Genomic DNA, 24,355 nt, shown 5'->3' with positions numbered 1-24,355 from the left:
TTCCCTTCATATAATTCATCCCTAGAAACTCAACAGCCAAATCTTCCCTGAAAGGGAAGCCTTAAGTTAGTAGCTTAAGCCAACAAGGAGACAAAACCATTTGATGCTGGCCATAATCAAACAGTATTTTAAAAGGCAGGTTTATGGAAAACAAAAAATTAGTACAAAGTCAGTGCCCAAAAGTCATTTTTTACCTTTTAAAATAAACACCAAATTTTAAATTATCTCTTCTTATAACAAAATTCAATGTAATTCATATGAATCTTGCTTCTTATAAATTTTGTAATACACTGCTACAAACTCTTCTACTAAGAGACAGCCTTGGGGATATTCTCATTTCCAATAGAACACAGGTCAAGCCACAGAACCAGGTGACTTTGCCCCTGGGAACTATGCATTTCTTTTGCCTGTTACAGAACATATGGAAACTCGTACCTGTTTGGAAGTTTGGCAACATGCAAGACACTGGAGTCATGTGCGGTTTTCTGGCAGGCAATCACACGCTTCATTTGAAGGTTATACACGTACAAACCCCTTCCAACTGCAACAAATATATTCTAGGGGAGGGGGGAAGAAGTTCAGAAATGGGCATAAAACTAGTACTTACCACTACCTAGTATTATAGATTTCTAGCCCTGGTGTGAATTCAGAGAGCCACTGGTACCTTCCCTATTCCTAACCTTCAGACCAAATTATTGTGCTGTCCTCTGAAGTCCAAAAGTATCAAAGCACAAAGGAAAGGTGACAGCATTCAGAAAAGCAGAAGGATGCAACTGCTAACACAGAGAAAGCTCTGTACACTGTACCCCTTAGCATCACTTTCTGCCTCACTGAAATGTGCCAGCTAGAGAAAGGAGCTATGGCTGGCAGATCAGCCTGCAACACAAGCTGCTGAGGCACAACCAAGGTTTTCATTCACATAATACTAGATCCTTAGGAAAACTACTTGGCTTCTTTTGCTGAAAAATGTGAACAAAATTACTTCCACTCCACATCTTAAGCAATCATGAGACCTATAAAGGATACATACAAAAAAGCATATGCTACAGTGACATATATATATATATATATATATATATATATATATATATGTAAAGTGGCTTCACACAAACATTTTTCCAAATGTAGTATTAGAACCACCTTGTTACTAAAACAACTTTAACCCTTTGAAAGTACTTTCACCAATATTTATCAAACTTCAGTCTCACAACATCTCATTAAGATAAGAAAAGCTAATATTACTGCTATTTTCCAGATGAACAAATTAAAATTGAAAAAAAAGATTAAAGTCACACAAAAAGTTGAGATGAGAGTTGATATGAGAATCCAGGTCATGTTACTCCAGTTCCTTAATCTTGTCTCACACGATACCACTTAGCTTCTGAAATTATTTTGCAAGTCCTTAGAATTCTGGCAGCTCTTGCTTTTGAATCATTCATTCTTAATAGGTAAACCAGTGAGGCAGACCTTTCAAAAATCCCCCTTTCTGCCCCGCACCAAAGAACACTTATGCGGTCTCAAAGGCTACAACCCCAAATGAGACCTACAATGTCTCAACCAAAACATGCCCCCAAGGCTTACCAGAGCCTAAATCTGGAATGATCCCCTTGACCCTCAGAAATGGTACTCTGCACATTAGCAATGCAAGCTGAGGACCAGTGCCATGAGCATTAATGAGAACAGCTAGCCAACCTGCTAAAATCTAGAGCCCTGGCAGAGGGGGAGGGTACAGTTCAGTGGTAGAGTACATGCTATCCAAAGTTATAAAGGAAATTATAAACACAACTAGAGAATAAAGCAAGTGATATAATCTTTAAAAAATACCAAAACATTTTAAAGCACAACTTGAACATAGGGAATGATACCTTTCTATATCCATCGTGAGATTAAATTGAAAAAATTAGAAACTGGGTTTATTGAAAGAGACAGATGATATATTTTTCTTGATTTTTTTTTTTTACCTCTTCATCCCATGTGAAATGATGAATGGAAACGTCATTTGGTTTTTGACAGAGTTTTATTTCTTGCTGAGTGTCCAGCTGTGGAGATGGGTCCCAGAAGTTGCGTTCACAGGCCTGCACAGTCCAGTCCAGGATATCCCAGATGATCAACTCTCCAACATGGGAGCCAGTTACAAAACTCAAATCTAGGCAGAGGTCATGTATGTCTCATTATTGATCATTTACCTAGGCTAAAGGTAAAAATGAATAAACTGCCTAGTAGTAACGCTCTACAAAATCACAATAATTAGAACAGTGAGGTAACTAGACAAGCCCAACAGGAAGATTAACAGAATAGAAAGACCAGAAATAGAGTCAAGTTTACTTAGATATTTAGTGTGTGATGATGATGTATTTCAATTCAGTGAAGAAAGAAACACCCCTCATGCTGGAATATTTGGTTAAGTATTTGGAAAATAAGAATAAAAGGACCTCACCTCGGATGAAGAGCTACACTTCTGTTTCTTCTTTACTCTCACACTCACAACATGTCTGACATAAATACGTGAGGGGTTTTCCCACACCAGGCAATTCTGCGACACCAGCTGAGCATCCTACAGTTTAACTCAATTCCGATACTATCTACCTGGGGATAGTGTCACATTCCACTGGTTAAGTACTCAGTCCTGCAAGACTTCCCCCACTTCAGATACTAATTGCACATCTAGGTTGTTACCTGTATTTCTGACTAATTGGCTATAAATCAAAGAATCCCACATCCCTTCCTTGAGTTCAATTAATTTGCTAGAGCAGCTCACAGAACTCAGGAAAACAGCTTACTATTTACCACTTTATTATAAAAGGACATGGTAAAGGATACAAATGAACATCCAGAGGGAGGAGATGCACAGGGCGAGGTATGTGGGAAGGGTCGTGGAGCTTCCATGCCCTCTCTGAGTGTGTCACTCTCCCAGCACCTCCACGTGTTTGGCAACCGGGGAGCTCTCTGAACCCCGTACTGCTGGGATTTTTATGGAGGCTTCATCACATAGGCATGATCAATTATTAATTCCACATCCAGCCCCTCTCCCCTCTCTGGAGAATAGGGGTGGTGGGGGTGAAAATTCCAAGCTTCTAGTCATGACTTGGTCTTTCTGGTGACCAGTCCCCATCCAGGAGCAAAGAAAGAGTGGTCTCATTAGAACAAAAGATACTTCTATTACCCAGAAAATTCCAAGGGATTTAGGGCCTTTATGTTAAAGAGATATCAGATCAAATATTAGAACAGAAGATTTTCCTTATGTTCTTACTACTTGGGCAAGGATTTTAGGAACTTTGTGCCAGAAACTGAGGGCAAAGACCAATATATATATTTTATATTATTTCATATATACCAAAATAAGTTTCAAACAGATTAAACATTAAAGGTACTTAAAGGATTAAGGGAAATAAAAGTGAATTCTTTTTTATGAATATGGAGTGCTAAAAGGTTCTAAAAGTTTCTAAAGGAGGCAGGGTGGGGATTGAGGAAAAAGAGCTGAGTAAACATCTACTTAACACAAAAATCATACAATTAAATGACAAAAATCTGGGAAAATTTTACAACTTATATGTCAAAATAGGTTTATTATACTTGATACATAAAGAGTTCTTAGAAATCACTAAGAGGGAAGGGTATATAGTTCAGTGGTAGAGTGCCTGCCCAGCATGCACAAGGTCCTGGGTACAATCCCCAGTACTTCCATTAAAGATGAATAAATAAATAAAAACCTAATTACCACCTCTCAAAAAAAAAAAACCTAACAAAAAAGGATATCACTAAGAACAAGGTAGTACTCCAGCAAAAGAAAAGAAGGGGCCAAGGACCTGAACTGGCAGAACAAGAAATAACAAATGGTCAGTAAACATGTGAAAAGATGTTCAACTCCCTAATAATCAAAGCTATCTAAAAGCGATGAGATACTACTTACTGACTTTCAATTGGGAAAGATTATAAAACAGGAAAAATACCCAATGCTGGCAAAAGCATCAGGATTCAGCACACTCATGCACTACTAATGCCCTAGGATAAGCTGGTATAATCTTTGCAATTCTTGGTAATATATATCAAAATCTTAAAAAGTCGTAAACCCACTGATCCAACAATTCCACTTCTAAGAAATTATCCTTAGGAAAGTACATAAAAGACATTATGTAACAAGGCTGTTACACATAATACAAAAAATCTGAAGATAACCTAAAACATCCAACTGGGGATGGAATATATAAGACATCCACAAAATGAAACAGTAATACTGTTATTGAAATTTAAGTTGTAAATGTTGTATTAATACAAAAATATATTCATGACATACTGTTAAAAAAAAGCAGACCATATGTATACACATACACATATATATATATGCGCCCAGAAGAACACCTAGGATATGAACCTGTACTTGATACTATATGGTTGGATGATTTTTAATTTTCATTTTTATATTTTTTATGTTTTTATTTCCTCATTTTTCTATTCTTATTTCTATTTCTATGTAGTACTTGCACAATAACAAGTTTTTAAAACTTTAAAGAAAATGAAATTAGTGGGCCAACTAAGACAAATTATATATTTAATAGGAAATGTACAACTGCTAAGCCTAAAAACTATCTTAAAGAAATGTAACTAATTTTAATTCTTATACACTGAGAGTAAGGTAGAACACAACAAATGCACTGTGAGTCTAGAAACCCAAGTTCTAATTTTGGCTCTGCCTGTTAGTGGCCATGTGGTCTTTAGAGAGTCACGAAATCTTTTTCTATCTTGGATTTTTCAGGCATTAAATGGAGATGATTGTAAAAATCAAATTAAATAATAAATGCATAGCCATTTTAAAATAACATCAAATGTTATCTTTGAGTCTCTGGTATTATTTTGAGCCCCTGGCATTATTCCATATTAATGGTATTAAAACATCCAGTTACTTGTAATTTAGGAATTCATGGATGAGTAATTATGATTTAATTATTCCATTTATCAAATAAATCAGCAGGGCAGAAATCTCTAATAACTAGGTGAGCAATCTCATAGAAATAAAGAATTATAAGCAATCATACAGGTAAATATTATTTTATCTTGGTTCCAAGTCCAATTTCTATAGTTTATTGACAGACTCTATAGAATCTGCTCTGTGAAGAAATAAGTTCATTTCTCATCTGTGGAGAGAAACAGACTTCTAGTTCTAATAGTTGGAAAGTTAAGACAGTAGTAATCTTTCCAAGACCTCCTTTTCCATCCCTTTCTCTCCTCTTTCTAGTCTCAAACTACAGAAGAACCAGAAGTTAACGACTGAGGACTGTTTGACTCTAGTTCCGCATGCATCATAACTTGCATGAGACCATAAAGCTCCCTACTCTGACCTCCTCCAAGTGTCTGTGATTTGTCTACACAATAGAAACAAAGTACTTGAGCTCAGTTAGAATTTTTCATTAAAAACAAAACACTGACATTCACTTGAGTTAGTGGAGTTTACTGCTGTGTAAATTATCCCAATCTGGTCATTCAAAATGTTTCACACCAAACAGCCTCAATGATGTATATGTGGATAGATCTTCATCCTATGCAAGTGTCAAAAGTCACTTAGTATGAAAATCTCACCTAACACTTGTCTACCCATCCCTCACAAGTACAAATACTTTATCACTGCCATACTATGCCGTCATACAAAACAAGAAAAGGAATAAAATAAAGCAGCACCCAGAGCCTTTTACCAGAAGAGATAAGCAAAGTTATCTTGTATGTCTGTCTGAGAAAATCTCTGCCCAGGCATTCAGATCTCTTTGGTAAACCTGGTATTCATTATCCACATTCATGGGAGTTCTGTTGTGCCATTCTAAGATTGCCCTAGGACCATCTCACTGCAAATGCACTTTCCCTGTAAATTATGAATCCAGTAACTGGCCACATCTTTCACCAGTAATTGGTGAGGACAAAGAAGCAGGACTGAGAGTGGAGCTGGGAACAGTATAATACAATCGTTTCAGGATTACCAAAACCTGCAGTGTGGCAGACATATCTATGTACAAAATTCAACTGCCACATTGTCACTTTCAAGTTTTGCCAGACTACTTGTCCATATATGATTTCTAAGTACGCTTTTGGCTTATTTATTATCTGTAGCATAATTTTACAGTCATGGGAGTTCATAAAGTAAAAAGTACTAGAGGTTTACTGTAATTTTCATTAAAAATTTTTTCCTGCTTTACTTTTCATTTTCCTTCCCTTAAGAAGCTGGCTAAGAAAACACTTGAAGAAGGCTTTCTTGGTTAAACTGTTATAAGCTTCTCTGTACATCATACAGCAAAAGAAGTGCCACAAAGTTAAGGCTACCTCAGTAACGTCCCATCACCTTCCTTAAGGAATCACGCTGGGTCATGGTACCAACGCTTCACTTCTAAGACGGGACAACTAGGCCTGACCATTGTAACAGCCAAAACATGGCTGTGCTTTTCTCAACAGCTCCGGGGCCTAGGAGCAGGGCTCGGTGTCAGAGGGACTTCCAAATGAGAACTTGCCTTTTGTGCTGCCATTCTTGGCTAGAGGAAAAGAGCTCTCAGAGTAAAATAAAAAGGTGCTCCCAACGTAGTTATTTCTATCACCACAGACAATCTAGACCTCAGAAAGACTTGCAGCTGGGTTGTACAAGCAGATGGCTAATAGAGGGGAAGATTTCGGAGCTAGGAGGGGTATTTTCACTGATGTATCTGAAAATGTGACTGAATGGCAAACAAATGGAGACTACACTTGGCATTGTCTGTGCCCCTTTTTTTCTGCCTCATTCATACAAAGTATTGCTCAAAAAGCGCCAACCCAGATCTCAGGTCAGGGGGTACAGTCCAGTATGCCTACTATTTCATGTTCATGGCATCCTTACAGCACCCTCTTATAGTCTCCTCCAGACTATCCAACTGAAGCCACCCAGGAGCCCTCCCATCTGACCTCAGAACACAGATCACCCAGGAGAGTGCTGATGATATAAGGTGTCACTTTATTTGAAAGTGAACCAGCTAAATCCGAGGATTTGTGGGGTTTTGATCCTACCCCGTCTTATGATGTCAGATTGAGCTCACAGAAGATACTCATTCAAGTCATTATAAAGCCAAATAGAAAGTCTGGCAAATCAAAACACACAACTGTGAGAAAGGGCTGATATGACCCATTTTCTGCAGACTTTTACTTTGGTTTTATTCCCTGTGTATTCAATCACGATTACAACTGGCTTGAATCCAGTTCATTCTACTTTAAGTGTTTATATAACCTGCTATATAATATTGTACTGTGTGGTCTTCAAAAGAGAAACTAGCCAGAATCATTTGCCAAAAATGCCAAAATGCCACTGAGCATTAGTACTGATAGCCTATGACACTCATCCTAAGGCTAGCACCTGAGATCAGTACGCTCTCTCCTCCATCCTCCCTTTTCTCTGCCCAACTCTATTCTGCCCCTTGTGCCTAAATCTTAGACCTACCAATCTATGAAACTTGATTAGTTCCACTAGCTTAAACCTCAGCGTTAAGAGACTGCCAACACCTACTAATCAATAGCATTATTTTCATGATGGTAACTCTAGAATCTGGAACAAAACAAGACTGAAGTTTAGAACAGGTACCTTAACACGTACAAAATTTCACATAATATATAAATAAGTAAACAATAAGCTTACCGTTGACATTAACCAGTGAAAGAATATTATCCTGGTGATCAAGGAGGCGCTTAACTTCAAGAATATCCCATCCTAGTGATCCCTCGGTGGGTGCTACCAACCTGAAAATTACTAAATGAAAAGACAGATATAATTTACTAAAACAATCAAAAATGAAGTTTTATTTCTGCTCGAAAAGCCACCATTTCACTAAGTGATAAATACCTAAAATATTGAAAAACCCATCTCCAAAGACAGCCTTCTTCACACTACTTTAAAATATTTCTTTCAAATGCTTGAGACGTATGAAATGATCTACTAAAATCCCAAGGATTTCTCTGTTCCTTTATGAAAACTCTTGTAAACCCACAACCAATCATGAAGCTCCCTTCCTCTCTAGACCCTTAGTGCATGAGCAGCTATCCCACCTTACTCTCTCCTTAGCCAGGGACTGGTGGACATCCCTAAGTCATCTCCACCATTAGCTTTCTCTACTTATGCCAGGCCAGCGAGCACTGCTACAAAACCAGCTACAGATCTGTGTTTAACTTCAAATCAGTGAAGACGTCAGCAGCTGCTTTTATTTATTTATTTATTTTACTTTTCTTGACACCTAGGCATACACTAATAAATTACAAATCCTCTGAAAGAATATGCCTTCTAATTTGTGAGTGCCATACAGTTCTTCTGGACTACAACAGATGCTCAATGTATTGCTTTATTCACTGTCTGACTTTAAGTTTTATTTAAGCTAGTATAAATTCTATCTTTAATCACTATAGAAAACCTAAAATCAACCAGAGTGACTCCATAAATAAACATTTACCAAACATTTACTACCATGTTCCAGGATCTTAGATATCATATGTAAATAAGTTTCAGTTACTTCCCTGAAATACTCACAGTCTAGAGTGGGACTTATAAACCATGTACTAATCAATGTATTAAGTGCTATAATAGCTTCTGTACCAAGTGTTGTGGATGCTCACAGCTTAGGAAAACTAGCATCTGACAAGTGGGAAGGTCTCAGAGGCTATATTCTTTCCAAGTGATGGCTAATTACTAAAGTCTCTCTTCTTTCTCACATTCCTCTCTGGAAAACAGGTCACACCCCATTTCTTTGTCTGTCTCTGGACAATATTTTACCAGCTGACAAATCTCTGGCAAGGTTATTTAATCCTGACAGCCATTCACACTGAAACTGTGGCTGTCAAAAAAAGACGGTCTTTCAGTCAATACAAAGGGAATTCTTCCAGATACTTAGCAAAGCGGAGTGAAAACTCCACTTCGGTCGGAATACTACCAAATGATGCTGAGATTGGGACTGCAGAATAACAAGCAATGTATTGTTTAATTAAACTTCAGAGACAAACCTGAAATACTAACTAAACTACGAAGTACTAAAAGATAATATGAAACTGTTCGGTGAGTCCATGAACACAGCCTCTAGAGACAAGTATTCACGACTGCATGTGTAATAACTTCAAGGAAATAAAACAAATATGAATTAGATCAGAAGATAAAAGAGCGGCAATAACCAATTTTAAAAAAAGGTTGATAAAAAAAAATCCAGGCTTTCTGAACCAGGATGAGTACTCAGAGCCGAGAGCTTGCTTACCTAATAAAGCCTCAAAGTCACTACAGCTGGTGCACACAGAAATTATACTTTGTTGAAAGGAGCACTCAGATAGAAAAAGAGAAATTGATATGAAACATTTAAAACCAAGGACATGGACACAAGCTTGGTCCTGGAAATAGAAAAAAATAGTACATTTACAGGAATAAAATTTATTTTCATAGGGAAAAATGGCATATTTTATGATAAAACTAAGTAAAATGCAGAAACTTTTTAAGAATATTTGTATTTTTTATGAATTATTTTCTGAACAAAACGAACTTTCATTTCTTCCCCTTTTTAGATGATATTCTAACTTCTGTTGAGGTATTAGTGTTGCTTTTATTACTATTTCAGTGAATTCACTAATTCATTCATTCATTCAGTAAAAATCTCTTATCTGTTAGGAGAAAGTTCCAATCACAAAGGAGCTGCCATTCTGAAAGGGTGGGGGCACGGAGAGAACAAAAAGCAAAAGAAATTTCTAAAGAAATAAGTGAAATGATTAATATGAGATTATGAAAAAACAGGTAAAACCTCTGGGAGGGGAGGTATTAGGTAACCAAGTCTTCATCCTTGAAAAAAGAGATACTGGAGCTGAGCTCTTAAAGAGTAAGTAGACAATGAGTAGGAGAGCACGTCCAATACAGGGTAACAGCAGAAATGAAGGCACAGAGGTGAGAGACACCTCAGGCGGGAGAATCCCAGGCAGTTCAGAGTTAAGAAGAAAGTGATGCAGGACTCAAAGGAGGCAGGAGGGAGACAGTGGAGGGCATGATTTGATATGATGAAGAGTCGGACTTCATCTTGCAGGCTATTGGTGTCCTTACATTGGTCCCTAGGGCAAGGATTTCTCTCATCTGGGGCAAAAATGAGAAAAAATAAGGGCCACATAAGTTTTTTAATAAAACTAAGTGTATTCAATTTAAAGACTTACTCTTTTTCTGAGATCATGTTCTTCTTATTTTGTTGTTAAAAAGTTATTTTTACAAAATGAGGGTAGTAAATGGCAGTTTGGTTTCTGGTTTTTGGTTTTTAATGTTTTCATGAAACAAAATAAAAATTGGCAACTCTGTGTTGATCTCTGCAAGACTGTACCTTTTGTACTAGTCAGGAATTTGAGAGTCCGGAAGTGACTGATGTAGGCAGGCTGCCGCTGCAGCTCTGAAGACTGCATTTTAGATAGATCCCTCTAGCATCTACTACAGAATGTACCTGGGAAGCACTAAACTAGAGGAGAAAGCATTTGAGAAGCACTAAAGTAGAGGAAGGAAGGTAAGTCAGAAGACTGTTGCCTCGGGCCAGGCAAAAGAGGAGATGAGAGTCTGAACAGAGCAACAGTAGTGAGATGGAAAGAAGTGGATCAAAATATTTAGAGCAGCAGTCCTTAGCGTATGGTCCCAGACCAGCAACCACAGCACCATCAGGGAACTGCTAGAAACGCAGACGCTCAGGCCCCACTCCAGACCTAGTGAATTAGAAACTCTGGGAGTAAGGCCCAGTAATTTGTGTTTTCAACAAGCCCTTCAGGTCACTCTCATGCACCCTTAAGTTTGAAAACCACTGAGTTAGAGTAAAACCAGCAAAACACAAGTGAGTGATCAGCTACAAGAGGAAAAAGGCAGGGAAAAACTAGGCATCTTTCCAGCTTGGTAAGAAATGTGGGAAAATTAAATTTCTGCAAGGAAGGGAAAAGAAAAAATAAACACAAAAATATATTTTTAGAAGCTACTTTCTGAAAATAAAGGATAAGCACTGGGTCTAGAAAATTACTTCTCAGACATGATTACACATGTAAAGGTTAACTGAAGAAAGAGGAACTTGGCTGCAAAGCAGCGGAGCCTGCAGACAGCAGCTGATAAATGGTGAACAATTAGCTCATGTCTCAATGGTATTTGCAAACATGCCAACTGATGGTCACAGCAAATCTCAGACTGGCTCTATAAGAAGCACAAGTAATATTAAATGCCCTCTGGGCTACATTAGAAAAATTCTTCAAGAAAAAAGTAGCTTTTAAGAAGTATGTCTACTCTCTCTCTTCTCAGTACCCAAATTTCACCTACAAGGCAATGAGCACAAAAGGCTTTTTCACTGAGGGCTCCTGGTGGTAAATGTCAGCCAACAGACAACAGCTAAGAAAGTGGCCTTCAAACAGCACGTTTATAATCAATTAATACATTTGCAAAATTCCTCTTGCTACCTCCTCCTTCTGCTGTCCCACTGCTCCGAGGGAAACGGTGTAAACTCCCTGCAAGAAAATGGGCGTCCTGTTCTGGCTTCCTAAGGCAAACATTCCACAGCTCCTGCCTTGGTGAAATCCCAAACTAATCCTCCTCCAACACTCTGAACTCAAGCTTCTCGTTTCTAGAATGTGGACAGTTGTTTCATGTGGCTAAAATTTTTGCTAAGTAAGTGTATGAGTGTGGATCAGCAACAGAGAGGACTGTGGAATGTAAGTGGCCTTCTCCCGCATCTGAGCAGTGGGGTCACCTTGCCCATTTGGCTGTGCCAGTCCAAGCATGGTACAAAAACTGACCTAACATCTTGAAAATGTCTCAGGCTCCATATCACTTCAACAATCCTAGGAGGCCAAGACTGGGGCAGGGGCAGATGTCCCTTAAATAAAAAACTGATCAGTCTTTCCAAAACGTGTATACAAGTCTAGTTTAAAATTTTAAAACAAAAGAAATAAAAGAAAAAAGGAGTCATACTCACTCAGTTCTTTGCCAACTGCTGCCACAACACAGTTCTTAGGTATTTCAATCAAAGCACTGATCCCTTCAAAAACACATAAAACAAAGGTCAGATTATTTTCTTCCTGGATTACATCAAAAATAAAAACATTCTCAGATTTATGTCAGTCATTTCCCATAAAGGGGGTGGGAACTAAAGCACACACAATTTTCTATATCACACTTCCTTGCTTGCTTACATATGGAAAATGATTCTGTGAAAAGTAGGTGAGACCTTTGGAAGACATTACTGATTTATTAAGGATTGGATATGCTCTTTGAATATTTTTACTATGGTGAACTTATTCACCAGGGACTCCTTAAGATAATCACCATCACCATTTACAAGATGGCTAGCTCAAATGAGATGTAAAATTAGCATTTTCCTCAACGTAAACTTAAGAAAACTGGGTGGGCACCCTGGCAGTAAATGAGTTAGCCAACAGTCAACAGCTAAGAAAGTCGCCTTCAAATAGCATATTAATATAATGCATAATTAATCAGTACATTTACAAAATTCGTTGTATTACTGGAATAACCAAATTCAACATTCCATCACATTTCACTTATTAACTATACAGTTCTAAGTATCTTTTTATAGCTGAATCATGAAATGATTTTAGGGTAACCATAACTTCTATAAGATATATTACTACTTTTTTTAAGCAAGAATTTAAAAATTCATGTATTATATTCAAACCCCCCACATATGTGGGCAAAAAACTAGTTTATTAAAGTTAACTTTTCCATTATAAAATACATGTAATTTATAAATATACATGTAATTTGTAACATACATGCAAATTTGGAAAATATTCTATTCATGTGTTTTTCCTACCTACCCACTTAGGGAGTATTTCTGGCCAAAATCTTTTCTCCACATAGGGTTGTTTTAACAGTAATGTTTTGTATTTTCCCATGTTCAGGAGGAGGAGATGATGGTGGAGGAGGATAAAAGGGAGGAGCAAGATAAAGAAGTGGAAGAGATAGGAGAGTGGGGGAAAGGGTAGCAAGGGAATTCCAGATGCAGAAAACAGCTTGTTAAAAAAAAAAGTTTGTCAAATTATTTGTAAAATGAAAATACTAGAAACTCAGTAATCCAGAATTAGCAACTTAATGCAGAGAATCACAACATACTGCTGGAAAGGGCATGGATGTCCTGTCTTCTAGTCCAAGGCTCTTTCCATTGCATCATACTGACTAAGATTATCTTTGCTTATTTCCAAATACATAATAACTGCCCCCAAAGCCCTACCAGCCCTTAAATCAAGCAAGCCTTATTGAAAGGAGTTTCCTAAGATAAGGGTCTAATAGTACTACTAACCACCTGGCATCCTGTAATCTGGAAAATCCAAATCATAAAAAGCTCACAACGGAAATCTAAGGCTTTTCAAAGCTTTCCGACAGATTTTCTCAGAGGTTTCTGCTCTCTTGAGACACTGATAAACAGAGCCACACTGTGACTACTTAATGTACAGTACGCAAAGATAACTTCGTAAAGGCAGACAGACTGCCACAATAGGTAGTTATTTCCATTAACATACAAAAAGTTCTTTTTAGCTCTGATTTCAGTATTTCACAACAGTTACTGACAATTCATGGAACAAAACCTCACAGATAACCACAGGCTAGTATAAGAAATAGAAAAGAACATGTAAATAAAGACATATAACTCATGATAATAGTAAACATGAAAATACACTCTAGAGTCAAACAAGATTACTAGTGATCAAATGCTGAACTGAGAGATTAAATTGTAAATTCTAGTAAGGTACGGATTTAATTTTGCTAATATATCATATTTTTTTCTGATATTTTATAATACCAAAGTGGAGATAAGCTAGTTCCAGTCATGAAGTGTAAATTCAACTCACAGGGTTCCGGCTACCTTTAAGACGTCAACAATATGCTTAATGACACAGCCATACCTCAGAGATATTTCGGGTTTGCTTCCTGACCACCAAAATAAAGCAATTATCACAAGAAAGCAAGTCACAGAAATTTTTTGGTTTCCCAGTGCATATAAAAGTTACATTTATACTATACTGTCACCTATTGAATGTGCAGTAACAGTATGTCTAAAAAGATAATGTACATACCTTAATTTAAAAATACTGCTAAAAAAATACTAATCATCATCTGAACCGTCAGTCAGTCGTAATCTTTCTGCTGGTGGCGGGTTTGAAATATTTCAAGAATTACCAAAATGTGACAAACATGAAGTGAACAAATGCTGTTGAAGGAATGGTGCTGACAGACTTGCTTGACACAGGGTTGCCACAAACATTCAATTTGTAAAAAAAAAAAAAAAAATGCAGTATCTGCAAAGGCCAATAAAGCAAAGCACAATAAAACAAGGTATGGCTGTATTCTTTCTAGGATGTGCAAGGGTTCATTTCATTACTTTTAGAAACAAAAATAGTAGTGTATCACAAAACTTCAAGGTTACTGTCATTTAAATTTACTCATTTATACTTAAACTTTTTTCTCTGAATAAATTTTAATTTTTTAAAGATCCTTGATATCAATATGTCAAAACTGATTTTTATTCTGTTAAAACCAAAAATGTATGTCAACAGGATTCTGAGAAAATAGAATTTTGTTAGTAAGTTTGCACATTAATGAACTTTTTACTAAAACCAACTGTAAAATAAGGTCATCCTTAGGAATCTACTCAAAGTCCTATGACCCCACAAATAAAGAAGAAAATGCTATTGTCATAAAGGTCTGCTTCCAGGTGTCAGGATGCTCATCAAACTCAGTTTAGGGCACAGCCCGAGAGCGTGTATGAAAAGGTTTTTCTTGATCACTTTTGAGAAATTCTGTTAGAAGCAAAGGGTAAGGCAAAAGAAGGGATATTTCCTTCCAGTTTGAGATAGAAATACATTTTGCACAGCCCTTAACCTGAATTGGAGAAATATGGCTACATCTTATACTCAGAACTGAAAAGAAAAATCACCTATATTATCTTTGTATTTATGGAAAGTCTCTTTGAAGATTCATTGTGTCTTTTTAGAGTCTGTCATGGTTCACAATTACCTTGATTTTTTACCTGTATCAGAAAGGTGACTGGTCTTACACAGGAGATCTAATTTTCGGTTCCACATACACAGGTCATTCCCACCAGAGAGCCAAACATCTAGTCTCCGAAGAACAGCTAAACACTGCAAAATTCATGTAAAATATTTGTAAGTTTAGAAATTCAAGCATTCATTGGTGGTTTTTAAATATGTCCACAAGTTCCTTAATATTCTTTCGCTTCAAGAGGTGGAGCTTAATTCTCTTCCCCTTGAATGTCAGCTCTACTAAGTGACCAACTTCTAATGAATAGAATGGGGCAGAAGGGATGGTGTGTGACTTAAAAGACTAAGTTGTAAAAGACATGGTGGCTTCCTCCTTGCTCTCTCTTGAATCACTCACTCCATGGTGAGGAAGACATACAAGCAGCCTTATGGAGAAAGATCGACATGGCAAGGAAGTGAGGCCTCTGGACAATAACCAGCACTAATTTTGCCAAGCATGTGAGCCCCTAACACCTCCAACTCCAGCCAAACCGTCAGGTGCCAGCAACCTCATGAGACACTGAGCCAGAACCATCAGCTAAATTGCTTTCTATTCCTGACTGCAAACAACTGAGATAATACTGTTTTAAACAAGTAAGTTATGAGGTAATTTGTTACTCAGTAACAGGTAACTGATACACAAGCTTAAAATAAACTTTTAAACTCAGTAACAGGTAACTGATACACAAGCTTAAAATAAACTTTTAAAACTGAAAATATGACCTTATTTTTTTCTATATCTTTCACAAATTAATATCTCCTTAATTCGTAACTCAGGAAATTAATTGTTTCAAGGTTGACAGAAGTCCTTTAACAGTATTCTCCCCACCTATCAACTCTGAGTGAGCACAAGGGCAAGAGAAAAGAATTAAAAAAAAAAAAGGTTCTGGAAGTTTTCCTGGGCTGAGGGTGGGGTTGCTTTTAAAACTGCTGGGGGAAAAAAAAGGGTTGAAAATATCAGTGCAGTTTATATTTTAAGAGATCCTAGTGTGTCTAATCTCTGGTTTTTTTTAATGTCAGTACTATATTCCTTTTTATTGCCAAAAAATATTCCAGTGTATGGTTATACAACATTCTGTTCATTCGTTGGTTCACTGACATTTAGGCTGTTTCCACTTTTGGGCTATTATGAGTAATACTGCTATGAACACTCATGTAGATGTTTCTGCGCGGACATACATTTTTATTTCTCTTGGGCATACACAGGAGATTGCTGGGTCAAGTGATAACTCTGTTTAACAATCTGATGAACTATCAAACTACTTTCCAAGGTGGCTGTACCATTTTATAACCCCATCAGCAATGTAAGAAAGTTCTAATTTCTCCACATCTTTATCAACTCTTGTTATTATCTCTTTTTTAGATATTAGCCACCTAGTATATGTGAAGTAATATTACATTATAGTTTTGAATTGTATTTCTCTCATGACTAACGATACTGAGCTTCTTTTCATGAGCTTAGTGGCCATTTGCTCATATTCTTTAAAGAAATGTCTTTCAAATTCAAATTCTTTGTCTACTTTTAATTATCTTTTTATTGATAAATTCTAAGAGCTCTTTTTATATAATCAATGTACAAGCTTCTTATCAAATATATGATTTGCAAATATTTTCTTCCATTCTATGGGTTGTCTTTTTACTTTCTTGATGGTATCCTTTGAAGCATAAAAGCTTTTCATTTTGATGAAGTCCAATTTATCATTTTTTTCTTTTGTTGCTATGCTTTGGTGTAATATCTAAGCTACATACCCCAAGAACACAAGGATTTACTCCTATATCCCTTCTAAGAGTTTTACAGTTTCAGCTCCTAGATTTTGGTCTTTGATCCATTTTGAATTAATTTTTGGATATGGGCTCCAATTTCATTATTTTATATGTAGATAACTAGTTAATCCAGTATTACTTGTTGAAGAGACTATTCTTTCTCTTATTGATGGGTCCTGGCACCCTTGTCGAAAATCAATTGACTGTATACGTGAGGTTTTATTTTTGGACTCAATTCTATTCCATTGACCTGTGTATCTGTCCTTATGCCAGTACCACACTGTCTTAATTACTACAGCTTTGTAGCAAATTTTGAAATTTGGAAGTTTGAATCATGCAACTTTGTTCTTTCTTTTCAAAACTGTTTTTGCTATTCTGGGGTCCCCTGTCCTTCTCTATGAATTTTGGAATCAGCTTGTCAATTTCTGAGGGGAAAAAAGCCTGCTGGGATTTTGGCAGAGATTATGTTTAACTGTTAATCATTTTGGGTAGTGCTGCAATCTTAACAATATTAAATTTGATCCATGAATTTCCTTCCATTTATTTAGATTTTCTTTATAGTTTCTTTCAACAATGTTTTGTAGTTTTTGGCATACAAGTCTCATATCTCTTCCTTAAATTTACTTCTAAGTAGTTTATTCTTTTGGATGCTACTGCAAATAAATTGCTTTCTTAATTACATTTTTGAATGTTCATTGCTAGTTTACAGAAATACAGTAATTTTGGTGCATTGAGATTGTATCCTGAAATCTTGCTAAGTCCATTGATTAGTACTAATAGTTTTGTTATGGATTTAGGATTTTCCATATAGAAAAACATGTCACTTGTGAATAAAGACAGTTTTATTTCTTCCTTTCTAAAACGGATGCTTTTGACTTCATTTTATTATCTAACTGTCCTGGGTCAGAACCTTTAGTACAATGTTGAAGAGAAATGCCAAGAGCACACATCTTTGTCTTGTTCCTGAACTCAGGGGGAATGTATTCAGTCAGTCTTTCACTAGTAACATGTTACGTCTGGGGTTTCCTAATAAAAATGCCCTTTATTATGCTGAAGAAGTTCTCATCTATTGCTAGTTTGTTGAGTATTTTTATCATGAGTGTTGGGAGTCTGTCAAATGCTTTCTCTGCATCTAATAAAATGATCACATGTGTTCTGCACTTTATTCTTACTATGGTATTATTTTTCATATGTTGAACTCATATTCCTGAGATAAATCTCACTTGGAGATGTTGCTAAATTTGGTTTGATAATATTTTACTGAGGATAATATACTGCCTTTGCTAATTAACATTTTATCATTAGCATTTTCCAAATTCTGTGTATTCTTCTGAAACCATTTTCAGCATATATATCTACCATAATTTAACTATAAGACATAAAGGATACTACCAATCAACCATTTATAAAACATGTTTGTAATATACATTTCTGTCCATAAATCTCTGCCCAAATTTTTGATTATTTCCTTTAAAGAGTTTTCTAGAAGTAGAATCACTGGGTCAATTCATATAATCATTTTTAAAGATTCATTCATAATGCCAACTGCCTTCCAGGAAGATCATATTAACTATAATCTCAATGGCAATAAACTTGCCAATTTCACCATGTCCTTGCTAACACTATCCCTTATAAAAATTTCACTAGTTCAAAAAATAAATAATAGTATTCCTTATATTTATTAAGGATCTGAATTTCTTTGATAAATTATTGAACCATTCAACTAAACTCAGTGAAATGCTATATTTAATAATTTTTTTTATGTGATACAGGTTCATGGCATGAATAAATACAACTATCTAGCTGATTAACAGTATGGTAAAACCCCTTTAAGTACTTTCACCATACTGGAAAAAGATATTTTTTATTGACCAGTTCATGAAACAGCTCACCAAAGGAATTTTTCCCAGATACACTAAATTTTTTCTCCCTCTCAATTCCTTCAATTCAAGTATTTTCATTTGAAACCTAATGACCTCAGTCAGATAACAAGGGTATTTTTTAAGGAATTTAAACAAGGGCATCTTTTTAAAGCACATAAAGCATACAGATCTTGATCAAGTCAATACTTTAATGACTTCTTCAAAGACACTCATTGTGAAATTGGAAACAAGTATATAGTAAATGGCATTTTCTTCCCTGAAACTTTACTAAATTGATAGTTAGAACAGCAGAGTAGCATGAGATGGCTACCAGAGATGCTGCCTTTCAGGAAAAAAAAATAAAATACTTTGTCCACTGGCACACAGCAATTCTTTTCACATTAAAAAAAAAAAGTGTTAGCTCCCATACAGAGATCAGCAATCTTCAAAGGAAATGAGGAAACACTATTCTACTTTAGTAGTATCCCACCCCCAAATTGCTGACATTATTGAAAACCAGGGGTATTTTCTGAAAACAATTAAGGTAATTTCTTCTATAGGAAACAAAGTAGCCAAGTCTTATCCAAGTTTGTTCTCCAACATGTAACAGAGTTCCTATCAAGTAATAATCCTCAATTAGTATCTGTTTGTAAAATGAATGAACCTAATAGTAGCAGCCAATTAGCCATAAAAGATGTTGTTTTGGAACTAATTGCCATGTCTTATCCTTATGATCTTACAGAAGATAGAGGCTGAGGGACAAATAACTCCATGTTTTTAGTTCAAAGTTAAAAAAAAAAAAAAAAAAAAGACCAGCTACTGCTATAGTCACTTTGAAAGTAGTGTGTCTTCCTAGAATTATCTACTAAAAACATACTATGTACTATCTTTTCCTTATCTTACTATAGCAATTCACCCCTTGCTCTAATTTAAAATTCAAACATTCTAGCATTTAATATATATACTCCCCAAAATCTAGTCTTAGAAGAATCACATAACTGTAGGTATGTGTGGAAGAAGTAATTTCATCTGAATTATTAAACAATTTTCAAAATATGAAAACGAGTATACGTATGTATATGCATGACTGGGACATTATGCTGTACACTAGAAACTGACACATTGCAATTGACTGTACTTCAATTAAAAAAATTTTTTCTCTGAAACAAAAAGATTATTAACATTAAGTATCTACTTAAGACTTTACCTTTACAGTAGACTGGAAGCATGATACTTTCTGAACTTGTCTGCCAGTATCACAATCCCATACCTAAATTTATGTTAAGAAATAATTTCTAAGCAGAATTTTAAAACCTTAATTATGAGAAAATTTTTCTAATAAATAAATCACAAACATCACACATTTATGTAGAAAATCTCTAAATAAAGCAAAAAGTATTCCATGTTTATACTACTATAAAAATCAATTCATCAACTTAGCATACTAGGCTTAACATTCTAAATTTTACTATCTAACTATTTGAAAATACTAACAAAATGAATGGTCTGAATACTGAATCTTTACAGGCATTAAATATTGCAACTATATAAAATTTAAGGTTTATTCTCCCAAACAGTCTACTATCATCTAATAAACATTGAACATAAAGTATTTATACTAAAAACTATCACATCCATTAATTAACATTTACTGAAAGCTTCCTTAACGTGACTGGCATGGTTTACTACTGTTATCTTAATTGAAAGAAGACAGTAACAGTGTATTCCTATTACCTGTACACATAAATTAGAAGACTCCTCATTAAATGTCCAATGTTAGCTTGACTTAAGGAGCATAATGATTTTCAAATTCTTCATACCATTTCCTATGGTAAAATATACATTTTCTATCATATCTGAGAACACATTTACATACAAATATATATAAAGTATATATAATATATGTATATATATGGACTCTTAAGACTATCACTTGATAAAAATTTTAAAATCTACCCTCAGCATTTAATTAATGGAGTTAACAGTAGAGACCCAAAACGAGTAAATTTAGAATTCATATGAATAAAAGGAACTATGAACAAACGAGACTGAAATTATTTTTAACAAGTCATTCAGCAAAGGAAATGACTCTATACTATCATTTACAGTTAAAGTTTACAATGATGCTGTCCCAACTATTCATGTCTGTTTTGTAATAGTAATTTTAATAATTGCCTCTAAATAGTATTACAGTACCTTAGGTACAGTCTAATAAAAGAAAGTATTTTAAATTCTACGTTTAAGAGGGGAGCGTATAGCTCAGTGGTAGAATGTGTGCTTAGTATGCACAAGGTCCTGGGTTCAATCCCCAGTACCTCAGTTAAATACATAAATAAACCTTAAATTTTATTTTTGCAGAGACTATCCTGATACTGAAAACAAACAAACAAAGAAGAGCTTTCGTCCATAAAACAACATTTGCCCCAGTAAAGCAATGGTGGTAGGGCTACTCTGACACAAACATAAGTGTATTTTATGCCCCTGTTTATGCACTATTGTAATCACAACATATAGCTTATCCCTATTTAAACCTTCTCTTGAAATTTTTTTGCCCACTGGCAGTCCGTGTAGAAATCACTTCAGCTGACAAGCTCATTTAAAACGTGTCATAAAGTATGTGTTGATTCTACAGAAGCCTAAGAAACACCTATACTTTGGGCTTACTCCGTATCTTACTTCACTAATGCTTGAAGCTATTTAAACAGAATTGTCAGATAAGCACAGACTTTTAAAAGCTAATCTATTACCACCTTAAAAACAGTAATGAAAAATTAGTCATCTACAACATTTAGCTATGCCCTTCACAGACCCAATTCCTCATACAAATATAAAAGGGCTAAATTTGTTTAAGAAAATACTTCATGAAAACAGTATTACAAAGTGGTTTAGAGTTCTACTCTGCCCTATACTGGCTGCATGACCTTGGGCAAGTTACTTAATCCCTCTGTGCCTCTCTTTTCTTATCTATAAATGCAAATAATAAAAATACTTATTACAAGGATTAAATGGGTTAATAAATGAAAATAGAACAATGCCTAGTACACATAAACAATTTATAAAACTTGACTGTAGCTGTTATATCTTGAATTTTTTAACGAAACATGTAGGGGGAAGAGGTAATTAACATTTTTAAATTGTTTTAAAATACTAAATATGTTAAATACTTGCAGATGGTAATTCTCTTTTCTGACAGACTCAGATGCTCAAAGGTTCTTATGGGTTCAGGGCATCAAGTTTCTCTGGCTGTACAATGAGCAGAAAAAAGTATGAACTATTCTCTAGTTCAAATCATCTTTGCTCCTCTAAATTGGAAAGCAAACTGAGGTAATAAATATTTTTAAAGCTACATTCTCTCATTTCCTCTATTTTATGTAATTTGATATAATAGTAACTCTGGAAAGAACAGCTTCAATCATGGAGTTTCCATCAATAATAAGCCTTAACCGGCTATTTCCAGTCTATTACTTTTCAGATGCCTAATACTTTTAAATGTCTTACGAAGGGTAGAACAAAATCATTTTTGCTAAAATAGAAATGTACAGACAGGCCCCAAGAGGCTAAAGACTAACAATGTACGTACTGGCCCCTTGGGTCACCACAGCTGTTTCACTTGGTTCTGGATTTAAGGATATAATAACTGTTCTATCAGCAGAGGCTGTCAAGATCAGCTGATTTTTTTCTTCACAAGCTTCCAAAGAAGGAAGCGTAATAATAGCTGTTATCTTTTGAGTGTGTCCATTGAGTTCCAGAAGTTTTTCTCCTGTCTGAAATATCAATAAAAATGTTAATAGTATTTCATATTTCATAACTTAAATAATCTTAAATGACAACATTAAGAAAAATCACCAGGTAGAAAATACATACATTCCATCTAAAATTACTTGGATCTTATAATTTAACTTTAAGTAACCAAATAAAACCTAAACAGTGCTGAAAAGAGTAGCCATAAACAATTTATCTTTTAATAGAAAATACTAACTTTAGCATATTTTATAGGAAATTTAAAGGATATTCTTTCCACATGGTTTTAAGAATATAACTATGTAAATTAAGCATAAAAATATCAGTAACCTAATCTGCAGGGAAATAGGGAATCCTCATTGTCCAAATATTTGTTATCTAAGTCTTCACAGTTACAAAGCTGTGAAAGAAAATAAGAGGCAGCATAACATCAATTATATATATATATATATACATACACACAAATATATACAGTAACTATATATACATTCAAATATATCCAATACTGTATCAACCACTCACAAAGTCAGTGTTCACTCTACTTCTCTCTTAACATCAACAGCTATCCCCATCCATACAATGCCTTCGTCCAGCAGTCTCTCACTATTTCCCAAGTAGTAAACATATAAAAGTGCAATGTAAATAATAACATACATTACAAATCTTTCCAAGGTTGCAGGAATTCATGTATATGATGGACACAATGTTAAAAAAAAACTGCATTAATCACAGGCAAAGCCTTTGAAAACTGAGGATCTGACAGAGTCAGATCAGATAACAGTACAAACAAGGGCGAGAAGAAGATAAATGCTTCAAATGAGAGTAACTTGAGTATCAAAGGATCGGGAAGAGAGGTCCTGAGAAATTCGGTAAAGCCTTAAATATATTTGAAAAAATAAGACTTTTATTATAATACTATTAAAGTCAAACAGGAGAAGAATGTTTTATTATGCTATTAAACAATTTTGACAGAAAAACTGCCCCCCACAAAAATCAACACCTGATATATTTTCAGAATCAATGCATAGTTGCCAATAACTTAAATTTTGTTTAAGTAAGATAAAAACTTTTATTTTCATAATTTGGCATTTGTTTCTCAGGAAAAATCTTAAAAAAACTCTATTATGAAATACTGGTCCTCATTTTAAATGGATTCATCCTAAGTAGCCCCTTTCGAGTATTAGTCTACTGATATGCAGGTATATCCCCAGATAATGTTTATGAACGCATACTCAACTTTATGACACAATTCACAGAGAATCATTACACACCTGGGCATTCCACACAACTACAATTCCATCATCACCAGCAGATGCAAATCTGGTTAGAAAAAAAAAGGTTAAGGAAAAAACAGTCACTGGTCACATTTAAGTTCAACAATTACTAAGACCATCAGATCTTATTAATTGTATTTTAACTGACAAATAACAATGCAGATTAAGTTCTTTAACCTAATTTAACAAATACTTATAGAATACCTCCTAAATTTTGTGCCAGGTGCTAAGAATTCAAAGATAAGTAAGACCATTCAGAGTTAGAACAAACAAACTACTAAGCATGTAAGAATAAGGGAGATTTATAAATGATCTTTAAAGTTCTTCCCTGCTTTAAAATTATATGATTAAACTCTGACTTAAGTGACATGGAACCAAGCTGAGGAAAAGCTACACTGACAGGAAGTGATATTCCAGGAGTGGAACAAAGAAATCATGTTCTTAGATTAAGTTCATTGCTTCTATTATTTTCTTGGTAAAGATATTTACATATTTTAACTCTACTATTTAAAGCCAAGATCTTTCCTTTGCTCCTCTCAGTTCTTAGGTCTGGGTCTTTCCACATAAATACTGTGTTCTTGGTTTGGAATGTTTGGTCTTTTGGGTTTTTTGTTTGTTTGTTTGTTTTTTAGTGAAAATCCCTGAAATGAGGAGACATAAAAGAACGTTTGCTTCTTAGCATGAAAA

The 24,355-nt window shown here is 35.1% G+C and overlaps 1 protein-coding gene across 9 annotated transcripts in view; it reads right to left on the bottom strand.

Annotated features, from left to right (window-relative positions):
* Positions 1–24,355, bottom strand: part of WDR41 (WD repeat domain 41) — a 55,052-nt gene that overhangs the window by 16,961 nt on the left and 13,736 nt on the right. For all 9 annotated transcript variants that reach the window (XR_012071371.1, XR_004188381.2, XR_012071370.1 and 6 more), the window contains exons 3-10: positions 23,666–23,714; positions 22,286–22,417; positions 19,861–19,923; positions 15,018–15,129; positions 11,949–12,011; positions 7,640–7,750; positions 1,962–2,146; positions 436–557 (exon numbers count right to left, since the gene is read on the bottom strand). Coding sequence is in view for 2 of the 9 variants with exons in the window: in XM_015245648.3 (XP_015101134.1) it covers positions 436–557; positions 1,962–2,146; positions 7,640–7,750; positions 11,949–12,011; positions 15,018–15,129; positions 19,861–19,923; positions 22,286–22,417; positions 23,666–23,714 (837 nt within the window). In the remaining 7 variants the exon portion in view is untranslated. The remainder of the gene's footprint in view (positions 1–435; positions 558–1,961; positions 2,147–7,639; positions 7,751–11,948; positions 12,012–15,017; positions 15,130–19,860; positions 19,924–22,285; positions 22,418–23,665; positions 23,715–24,355) is intronic.

This window comes from Vicugna pacos, chromosome 3 (genome assembly GCF_048564905.1).
Source record: "Vicugna pacos chromosome 3, VicPac4, whole genome shotgun sequence".
NCBI lineage: Eukaryota > Metazoa > Chordata > Mammalia > Artiodactyla > Camelidae > Vicugna > Vicugna pacos.
This window is presented reverse-complemented; position numbering and strand designations above follow the sequence as displayed.